Source organism: Hemicordylus capensis, chromosome 1 (assembly GCF_027244095.1).
Source record: "Hemicordylus capensis ecotype Gifberg chromosome 1, rHemCap1.1.pri, whole genome shotgun sequence".
Taxonomy (NCBI): domain Eukaryota; kingdom Metazoa; phylum Chordata; class Lepidosauria; order Squamata; family Cordylidae; genus Hemicordylus; species Hemicordylus capensis.
Window position 1 is genome coordinate 255,717,534 of NC_069657.1, and position 11,284 is coordinate 255,728,817.

Sequence of the window (11,284 nt, forward strand, 5' to 3'; positions counted from 1 at the left end):
TGAGCTGAGGGGACTAAGGACCATTGCTTGGTGGCAAAGCATATGCTTTGTATACAGGAAGCACAGTGGCAGCCCGTGAATGCTCCCCTGCGGGGGTGGGGGGGTGGGGGAGGCAGCTTTAAGAGTAAAGTAATTCGTGACTCACCTCCGCCACTGCCGCAGCACCTGAACGCTATTCGGAGCCACTTCCTCTTCCTAGGGCAGGGAAGCGCCTCCACCACTCTCCTGGCCGCTGGCGGGGGCTCAGCCCTGTGGAAGCCAGGTGAGTGGCGGAGGCTCTTCCCCGCCGTAGGGGCTGCTGGGCGGCACGTTGCAGCTCCAAATAGCATTCAGGTGCCGCCGCGGCAGAGGTGAGTCCCGAATTACTTTTCTCTTAAAGCTGCCTCCCACTGCCCTCCCCCCCCCCCGGAGGCGCGTTCACGGGCCGCCACTGAGGAAGAACTAGGTTCAGTCTCCATTTCAGATATCACAGGCAGTGGCGTTCTTACCCCGGGACTTCAGGGCTGAAGTCAAAGGCCTCCACACCCCCTGGGGGCCCCCCAATCCTCTTTAGTCTGTCCTGGGTGGTGTGGTTGCTGCTGGCCTGCACAGCACTGGGTGGCAGAGTGTGATTATGACCTGTGCCAGGTGTTTTAGAGATAGAGCGGGGAGTGGGGAAATAAATATGTGGGATGGGAATATGTTAAGTTGCACATTGAAATGTTTCTGCTACTGCATATTTGTGTGTGTGTGTGTGTGTGTGTGTATACACACACACACACAAACACCTGTTTTATATTCTTAGATTCTTTTGAATTCGGTTGCTGTTTGTGCCCTCAAGAACCCACGTGTTAAAAAATACTGTGTTTGACATGGTGTGTGTAGGGGGATAATGCTTAACTTTTGGGGAGGGGGCCTCCAGCAAGTGGGGGGGGGATATCTTCCAGAGGCCTTTAGGTCCAGGCTCCAAAGTTACGTAAGTGCACCTCTGATTACAGGTCGCAGGTGTTCTAAGCCCTTGGAGAGCTCCCGCCAGCCAGGGCAGGCAATGCTGAGCTAGGTGGCCCAATGAGCTGACATCGTATAAAGCCGCTTTGTGTGTTCAAGGATAGCATTCAAAGGAATCAGTCTTGTTCTGTTTCACTTCCAAAGAGCTGCACTTTGAAATTCAGGAAATATTTCTTGTTTGCACATAAACCCTCTCTAAAGGCTTTTACTATTCACCATCGCACCACAACATCTTTCTTTCAAAGCATGTGGAACGTATGAAGCTAGACTGAGGGCTTCTATAGCACTCCTGCTGGAAACACTTGATTACTTCAGTGCGGGCAAGAAAGAAATGCGTTTTGTTTGAGGTTCTTTTTTTTAATGTATCTGTATTCAGTATATAATAATGTCCCTGATTACACTGATTCCAATTCCATCCCGCTTCCACCACCCTGCTTTGATCACAGGAGAAACTGATAACTGAGAGGAGGATACCAATTCTGCAGAGCCAGTTAGAAGAATACAAGAGCATCCTTTGCCAGCTTCAGACTCAGAAAGTTAAACTGCAGACAGAGGTACTAGATCCAAAAATACTCCTGGGAAATGTTCGTTGCAGAAATACTGTTAAGACTAGAATAACTCTATCTTTTGGGCAGCTTGGGGATTCTGACATTTTGAGCACAGTTGTTTTTTTTACAAGCAAAAAGGGTACCCAAGAAAGGATTTAATTCCAAATAATGGATTTGGAATTAATAAAGGATTTATTAATATTAATAAAAATCAATATAAATAAATAAAATTAATAATTAATAACTATTAATAAAAATTAATAAAGGATTTAATTCCAAATCCTAATGGCACTGTGGGGAAGCAACCTGCCTAGAGAGCAGGAGGCTGTTGGTTCGAATCCCCAATGGTGTGTTTCCCAGAATGTGGGGAACTCCTATGTTGGGCAGCAGCAATACAGGAAGATGCTGACAGGCATCATCTAATACTGCACGGGAGGAGGCAATGGTAAACCCCTCCTGTATTCTACCAAGAAAACCACATGGCTCTGTGGTTGCCAGGAGTCGATACCAACTTGACGGCACAACCTTTCCTTTTCTGTGTCTCACAGTCACCCTATTCAGACAATATGTTGAACCCTTGTATGACAAATGTTCAGGCTACATAAGTACAGATCTGTACACAAGAATGGGCATTCAAACGTTATGGGGAACACCATTATATTGGTAGAGTAGTACACTTCCTATCCGCCTGCATTTGAGAGGCCTGTACCCAGGCTCTCTTTTAAAATGCATGCAGGTGCATCATTAGCTTCTTTTTATCTGGAATAAGTTGAAAAGAGAAGCCCTGTTATTTTGTATGAGTGTACAGGTGTCTGTACATATATACATATTTTTGTGAGAATGACTGCCCATGAGTTCATATTAAAAGTGAACCTGAGTACAGACCTCTCAAATGCATGGTACAGATAGGAAGCAGTGGCCAGTATGGACAAGACGGGGGGGGCGGGGCGGTAAATGAGCTGCAGATGCAGTTCATTCCCATTCTCTTCATCTTGGCCACCTTGCTCTGTCTTGGTTCACCCACACTGCATTAATCTCGGCGCATAGGTTGGTAATTCACCTGGTTCCCCAGCTGGATGAATAACCAGCCCATGCAGCTGGAGTTAGTGTGGCAGCAGGTAAATCAAGACAAAGTGAGGGGGCTGGGGGATGGAGAGGAGAGTGGGAAAGAGCCACAGTAGAGAAGGGTGTTGCAAACGTCTCCCCTGGATTTGCAAAATAAATAAATTTGCATCCTCTGTCTTTAATTAGAGCCCTTTTCTCTGTTTCAATGTCTAAATCAGGAGTGGGCGAACTTGGCCCTCCAGCTGTTTTTGAACTACAATTCCCATCATCCTCTGCCACAATAAATTGTGGCTGGGGGTGATGGGAGTTATAGTTCAACCACGGCTGGAAGGCCAGGTTTGCCCACCCCTGGTCTGTGTGGTTTCATCCGAGTCTTTCTAAAGCTTTTCAGTGGTTTCTTTGTGGCTCTTTGCTCATTCTTCACCCTTCTAACCCAAAAGTATCAGCAAAAGTTGTGAGGTCTCCCTTTGTGTGGTTAAGTGTGACTTCATCTATATTCTACTCTTGCTTGTGTATGTTATACTCATACAGCCTGCTTTGCAGTCCTGTACTGGTTGGAGAGATGCCTCAATTTTCTGAGTAGGCACACCTTTAGAAGATGAAGTGCAGCTTCATCTCTTGCTGTCTTCGAGGCTAATCTGGGTGATGCACATGAAACTTGTTAATAGATGTATTCCTGGAGCTGTGAGGGAGTAATAAAATATTTTCTGCTGAATGGTTGTTTCCAAGCAATTGACTGCCACCTGGTGGTCAATCTATGTTCTACAAAAACATTGTTCTCAAAGAATTTGAGGGAAGGATGATAACCTATTGTAAGTAATAATCTTTAATACAGTCACAGTCGGGTCTGTAACTGTAATAAAGATTACTGTAAAGAACTTAATGGTAGAGACATGATTTGTATGTGGAAGGTCCCATGTTCATTCCTTGTCCTCTCTAGGTAGAGCTGGGTAAGACATCCACTCCCTGAGACTCTGGAAAGTTGCTGCCAGTCATTGTAGACAATACTAAACGAGGTGGATCAATGGTCTGAGGATAAGGCAGCTACATTTGTGTTCTAGTATGAATTTGTGACCCTGTGAATAGCTCAGAGCATTTAAATTCTGTCTTGAATGAAGGCATTTCTGTTAAGAGAAAATATTGTCCATGGGAAATGATGAAATATATGCCAAAACACAGGAAGAGTTGAACTTTAGCTTGCACAGTCAGTACAAATTGTAAAGTGAAGCTTTGGTATACTGGGTTTCCCACAGTAAACATGAGAAACATGAAGAATCAGTGCATGTCCCTAAAGCTTTGAGGGCATGTGTTGGGGAGCCACAAAAATCTATGGAAAGGTTTCTTAACCTTGGGCCCCCAGATGTTGTTGGACTACAACTCCCATCATCTTCAGCAACAAAGGCCATGTCTGGGGATGATGGGAGTTGTAGTCCAACAACATCTGGGAGCCCAAGGTTAAGAAACCCTGGTCTATGGTGCCTCTGCCCCTCAGACCTGACATGTTGGAACACTGGTGCAACCTGGTCAGTGTCTGGAGAATGAAACACCTCTGAGTCTTGTGCAGCTCTGGCTTGAACCCAGTCAGGGACTTAATGCAGGCCTATCTCTAACTACCTGTTCTGGGTTCTGTTGGGCAGCGGCTTGTCAATATTATTAGAGCTGGAATGAATAATGTTTTACACTTAGCAGAAGGCCACACTTTATTGAGTCTGAACATCCTGTCAGGAAGGAACAGCCCTACAGCTGGCCTGCCATCACTTCCTGTTAGGCTTGTGCCAACTTTTTCTGCAATAGTGACCAACATCGAAATGCTGGCAGAAGAGTGTTTTCAGTCGTGAGTTGTGCGGGGTCCTCAGGGACATATATGTAGAGGGCACAGGTAGCTGCAGGAGAAAGGGGGCTCACTGAAAATCTCCCCTAAGCCCTTTGCAATGAAAAATGCTCTTTTGCCAGCATGTTGTTGGTCTGGATGGTGGCCTCTATTTTTTTTTTAAAAAAAAGCTATAATGCCAAGCAGTACCACTTGTCTAAAGACAGTGAGCTGTCAATCAAGCAGGTTACAGACAGTGACCTTCTGAGAAGGTGTGTGGGACGCTTTGAGTGCTCTCTTTCATCTACCTTTGTTTAACAGACAACAATGCTGGAACAGGCTATTAAGAATACCCAGGAGAGCTATGATGATGAGATTCAGCTATATAATGAGCAGATTGAGACTCTGAGGAAGGGCATAGAAGATGCTGAAAGGACCCTGGAAAAATACACCACCGACTGCCGCCAGCTCTCCATTTATAAGCAGTCCCTGGAGAACGAACTGGAGCGCTACAAACGTATTATTGAAAACGAGGACAGCAGGTATGAGGGAGCTTGTGCTTCAAGGCAACAGAGATGTTCAGAATGTGGCTTTGTCTTCAAGGAGATCTCTTCTAAACCTTGAGCATGCCATTCCAACCATGGTGACCTTCAGGCCTTTGGCAGAGTGGCACACCATCTGCAGAAGTGCTTTCTGTGGGCGAAAGGATAGTTGCACTCTCATCAGAGGGAACATGAGTGCAACTCTCCTTCGAGAGGCAGGAGAAAGAAGTCTGTCTTGATGGCATGTTGCTCTGCCAAAGTCCTGAAAGGCTTCCTATGAAATCAGCTCATCATTTGTTGGTCTTTTCACCAGTTCACTGATTCATGGATTGGTTATGGTGATGTAAATGCTTCTCTTTACCCTGGTTAACTGAACAAAGAGACACCTTTTAGAGTGGTGATTCTCTTATATTTAGCAGGGGGGATCAATTGGCCCTGTCCAACCCCAGTCCAGCATCCCTCCAGTGGCTGTTGCTGGTATCTGTCTTATGTTTCTTTTTAGATTGTGAGCCCTTTGGGGACAGGGGTCCATCTTCTGGATGCATTATTTATTTTTGCTGTGTAAACTGCTTTGAGAACTTTAGTTGAAGAGCAGTCTATAAATATCTGTAGTAGTAGTAAGTCGTATATTACTCAAGCCCCCAAACAAGTGGTTTTTTGAAATACTGACAAATAATGAAGGATGGAGAGGCCCGAATGCATGTCCAAAACTCAGTCGCAGGTATCTCCAAGTAAAAGGGCTTTGGAACGCCCTCCCCGAAGAGCTTCACCGTGCTCCCTCCCTCGGTATTTTAAAAAAACACAGTTGAAAACACATCTTTTAAAAGAGGCTTTTTAATGTTTTGTCGCTGTTTATATCTGGTAAGTTCTTTAGTTTTTTTTTAAACAGTTCTTTGTTTTTTGCTTTTAAAATAACTTTTCATTTGGAACTTGTTTTAAAAAATGGTAATTTTAAATGTGGTTTTTAGCCTGGGTTTAACTGGTTTAACTTCAATTTGATATTTCCTGTGGTATCTTTTTATTAGTTTTGTGAGCTGCCCTGGGCAGTAGCGTGCAGGAGGGGTGGGGTATAAATGTTTTAAATAAGTAAGTACCAGGACTTGCAAAAAGACTCCTCTGAGACCTCAGAAACTCTGCCAATCAAGATAGACAATGCTAGGCTTGATGGACCAATGGCCTGGCACAGGAAAAGGCAGTTCCATATGCTGGGGAGGAGCCATGTCAGTGGTGGAACACATGTCCTTCATGTAAAAGGTCCCTGGTTCAGTCCCTTATGATTTCCCATGAATATGCACACATTTTGCTTCTTATTAGCCGGAATAGCCAACTAGATGCACAGCGTTATAGCTCCATAACACGGTGCCCTGGGGTTGCTGTAGGCTCCTCCGCAAGCCCTGATGCTGCTCTGAAGTATCGACACTGCACCGCTTCTGCTGTTTCCCCCAGTTGTCGACAAAGGGGGGAAACTGCTGAAGCGCTGCTGGTGTAACTGCTGTGCAGAGTAGCATAGGGCTTGCTGAGGAGTCCGCAGCAGCCCTGAGGCACAGTGTTATGGAGACATCATGTCGGCCACAATCTTTAATATCTTCTTTCTTTTTTCTTTCCTTGTTAGAGTAAAATATCAGCAAAAACATTTCAGAGAATCAGCATGCGCCTTTACCTCTTAGCTCCACTGCTGAAAATGGGCTCTTGTGCTTTAATTGATTTAATCTACCGGTTAATCTGACGAAAGCACACAGCCCTGTTCTTCATCCTTCTAAAATGCCACACAGTGATATGCTTGGGGAAGCAAATATTTGTCAGTGTTAAACCAGAGAACTCAGTTATTCAATGCATTCACAGTTTAAACGGACTGAATAAAGAGAACGTTGTGTGTGTATGCACAATATATTAGTAATGTTACCCATTTTGACTTGGCATTTAACGTTTAAAAAGGGGGTTCCTTTCTCATTTACAGTATCATTTTGGTGAAAACTTGGTGGAGGGTGAATTTACCCATGATGGGTTTTATGATCAGTTAGCAGAGGACTAAAGAAACTAGCCACTCCAGTTATAGAGTAGAATGCAGAGTTTAGCTGTTGCAGCTGTTTAGAGAAGACACATGGAGATTCTTGTAGAATCTAAATACTAAGTAGATTTATTGGTGAAGTACACTTTGGGTAGGAAAGACCTAATCCTATCTATAGGCTACATAATAAATAGGTAGGGAGAAAGAGAGTTTCCATCTGCTCTCCAAGAGGAAAGGAAGGGATTCTGACTCATCACAGGAAATACCTGAGGGGGCAAGGCAGGGGTCATAGAGTAGAGGTAATGCAGGGATAGGTAAGGAGACCCTCACTAGCTGCCTCCACTCCCAATGCCCCTAGTGGTCATTAGGATAGTTGGTGCAAAAGGTTGATGCTCTGTCTCCAACACACTTATTGTACATCTTTTCTCTGTGCTAGGTTGAATTCTGCCATTGTTGGAACTCCTGTGACCTTTTTTACACAGACCTACAGACCTTCACAGACTCCAGCTCTGAGAGGCAGAGGTAATGACCTGGGGATTTTTAGTCCATAAGACTGGCATGTGTAGATGCATATGTGGCTATATTGACCATATCTGATTGCTATGAGTTAATTAGGCTTTCAGGGGTCGGTTATCTTTTTACTCATGGGCGACTGCAGTTAAGAGAAAGCAAAAGCTAGTAAGAAGAAGAAAGAGAGACTGATGGATTCAAAAACACAAGACTTAGCACAGATGGAAGGAGACATTTATAGCACAATATCGGGCTCCATTGTAGAGGAATCATGGTTTCTCTACAATGTGCACAAATCATGATTCGAAGCGTGATTCGTGACACATCCCCTGCACCATTAAAACGGAGGAAAGCAGATACATTACTGCTCCTCCGCCACTAGCCGCCACTTCCTGAATCATGGCACTCCAACCAGCTATCTTCGCACACTGCTGGCACTCTCCTCCAGTTGCCCCTGCATGACGCTGGCACACACATGGCCTCCACACATGCTCGGTGGCCATTTGCATGGTCGGCAACCATGCTGACCACACAAATGGCCTCCACACATGTGCAACCATGCAGGTATACACTTGCTCTCCTCCATTTTTAAGGTGCAGGGGATGTGTTACAAATAACGCTTCAAATTGCATTTCGTGCACCTCCCTACCCCATTGTTGTAGCTGGGCATGTTCCAAATACTGCTGAAATGAGTGAAAATGTTTCCATTCTGTGTTTTCCATTCAAGACTACCTCGAGCCTTGAAGACTATGGCTGAAGTCCTACAGATAATGGCTGACATGATGCACAGTCTAACGGAGCTGGGATTCTCCTTGTTGGAGCAGCAGCAGAGCTGGAAGCAGCTCTGATGCTTTTAAAAACCAGCAGGAGCACAAGCAATGTGTATATAATATAATATAATATAATATAATATAATATAATATAATATAATATAATATAATATAATATAATATAATATAATATACCTGTGGAATGGTTCACCTGTCTGTGTCCTCTTGAAATGGATTGGAAGTACACCAGAATCAGAGTTTGGTAGAGTATGTCACCTTTCATAGGATGAGCAAATGAAAGATGGGAAGATGCCAGCCGCAAAAATTGTTGTTCTGAGAAGGTATGGGAGACTGTTTTGGTTTCTCTTTGAAAAAAACCTCAGTCAGAACCACCCCAAAGAAGAGTCATGAGCCTTGGATATATTGTTGCATAATCAATTATCTTCTGTGTGCCTTTGAGGTTTCCTTGCCATTTATGGGAGCAAATTTTGCACATTTTGTCATGTTTGATTACTGTTGGCTTTCCATTTTTGGGCCATAAATTAAAAGCAATCTGCACAATCATTAATTGTGCGATCTGAACAAATAATTTTTTTATTTACAACATCTTTCCCACCATAGGTATGCAGCGATAGCAACTAATACTAACAATATTTGAGCTGACGGTGGAACATGATGCCTCTCATTGCCTACTGGCTCCATGTAACATGGTGTTCATTTCCTCTTATTTCCTTGCTGCAGACATTACACTGGTCATACAAGACATTGCTAGTGCAAAGCCAAGACAACGAAGTCTGCCAAAGAAAATTTCAAAGAGGAAGGAGATCACACCTAAAGACCTCACCAATGGTGCCTCATCAGAAAAAACATATGACCGACCTCTGGAAAGCTTTGACCAGGATCAGCTGGATTTCAAACAAGAAGGGTCAGTGATCACAAGTGAACATGGACAAGAAGAGGTAGAAGAAATGGAGCAAGAGAAAGCTGCAGAGGATGTGCCTGATGGAGCCCAGATAAGCAAAGCTTTTGACAAACTATGCAATATAGTGAGAGAGAGAATCAGATGCTACCAGAGACCAGAACCCAAAACTGACTTCTATACTAAAGGGCACTATGTGCTTGTCACAGGGAAGGGAAGCTATGATGACCCCTGCTTCCGCTCTTCCATCATTCCTTCGGGAGGCAGGATCACGGTTTCTGATAGTGAAGGGAAGATTTTGAGTGGCATTGGTGTAGAACCAATACCAGAGTTGCCAGAACCACTGGAAAGCGACAAAAGTGAACTGGAAGCCCCTGAAACACAAGAGGGGCCCAAGGTTCAGGAAGAGGTGAAATACGAGGACAAACTAGAAGACAAGGAGAAGGAAGTTGCATTTGAGCCATGGAAGAAGCCTGAAGAAGAAGCTGAAGAGCCCACAAAACAGCCAGATGTTGCGGAACCTGAACCAGTTCCCATGCCTGGTGAGGGTGGCCAAACTGAAGCAGGAATATATGTAGGCAAAGAGTATGATAGGCAAGGAGATCTTTCTTTCAAAGAACTGGCCCCACCAAGTACCATGAGTTATGAAAAGGTGGAAGTGGTGGAATCCATTGAGAAATTCTCAGATGACAAAATTCAAACATATGAAGAAACTGCTATGATTGTGGAGACCATGATTGAGAAAACCAGCAAGAAGAAGCTGGGAGACAAAACCTGTTAATAGGCATCTTTGGACAGCCAGTTTGCCCAGCACAGTCGCTAGTATTGTGATCCTCAAGACATTTTATTCTAATAATATCACTAATAAGCTCATTGGAACTGTTCCAGGGTGAGTGGTTGAGGACTGTAGACTAAAGGATATACTTTGCTTGATTTCTTCTTCTTTTTATCTTCTGATGGAATGATAACAATAGTATGTTTTGTTGCTTGGCATGAAGCTCACTTTGTCTGTTAATAGCAAAATAATGCATAATGCTTTCATTTTTTGAGATCTTAGACACAATTCACATGTTACTTCCTATGGTGAGGCTGCTGCTCCCACATACCATGAATCCACACCATGATGGTAATACTTGCAAGCCCAAATATACATGTTTACTTCCCATACCAGCACCATGGTAACAACTGAAGTAATGACAGTAGAAGACAGCCACACTGCAGAACATAATTGATTAGCTGGTTCTAAAGTAAGTGGGTTACTTACCCCTGACCGCCTGCCAAGTCCTCAATATTAATTTGGAATGAAGCTTACTAATTTCAATAGAACATAGCTTCAGATTAAGTTGTCCTGATCCAGCAAGGGAGAACTTTGTGCAGTGGATGTGCATTGAGAAACCCATCTGGTCTCCACTGAAGTTGATGGATGCAGGAGGTTGATGGGGTGCAGCTGAGGAAGCACATCTCCTTCTGGGGTCACTAGTCTTATGCAACAAAACATGACTTGAGCTGGATTGGGGCCAGTGTGCTTGATGTCACAGCATTTATGATTTAGTTGTGTCCAATGTTATTATTAGAACTAATTACCTTACCTACTGAAGTGACTATATAATATATTGGACAATACTGATACCTGTATCTTTAATGACGTTCTAGTTATAAATGTTAACTGGTGACATATGGTTGGTTTTCATTTAATAAAAGTTTTGTCTTCCATAGAAAGTATTTTTCAGAGGATGGATGTTGGTATTTTCAGTTCCAGAAAGTAGAATATTAGAAACTGGCATGGAACTGCAATCAGCGATTAATTCTTAATTCTGTTTAATCCTTGGCTTCCAACTGCATTTGTGAGCTGGTGTAGCACAGTGGCTACAAGGCGAGCAGTGAATCAGGAGATCCATGGTTTGAATCTCGCCTCTGCCATGAATTCACTAAGTGGCTTCAGACAACCCTAACCCTCTCAGCCATCCCATTTGCCAAATAGGGATAATCACACTTATTTAGCATTTAGTGTTTTTGGAAGGATTACCTCAAGATAATACATGTGAAGTGCTTTGCACACTCAGAAAAGCGCTATACAGATTTTAACAACTGCTGCTGCTGCTGCTACTACTACTACTACTACTAC

At 43.7% G+C, this 11,284-nt stretch overlaps 1 protein-coding gene across 10 annotated transcripts in view; it reads left to right on the forward strand.

Annotated features, from left to right (window-relative positions):
• Positions 1-10,988, forward strand: part of BFSP1 (beaded filament structural protein 1) — a 65,740-nt gene extending 54,752 nt beyond the window's left edge. For 5 of the 10 annotated variants that reach the window (XM_053288037.1, XM_053288031.1, XM_053288056.1 and 2 more), the window contains 4 exons: positions 1,434-1,541; positions 4,732-4,952; positions 7,397-7,482; positions 8,982-10,988. In XM_053288037.1, the coding sequence (XP_053144012.1) occupies positions 1,434-1,541; positions 4,732-4,952; positions 7,397-7,482; positions 8,982-9,940 (1,374 nt within the window). In that variant the 3' untranslated portion in view covers positions 9,941-10,988. The remainder of the gene's footprint in view (positions 1-1,433; positions 1,542-4,731; positions 4,953-7,396; positions 7,483-8,981) is intronic. The other 5 variants (XM_053288083.1, XM_053288085.1, XM_053288080.1 and 2 more) reach the window with 2 other exon arrangements.
• Positions 10,989-11,284: the final 296 nt, after the last annotated feature.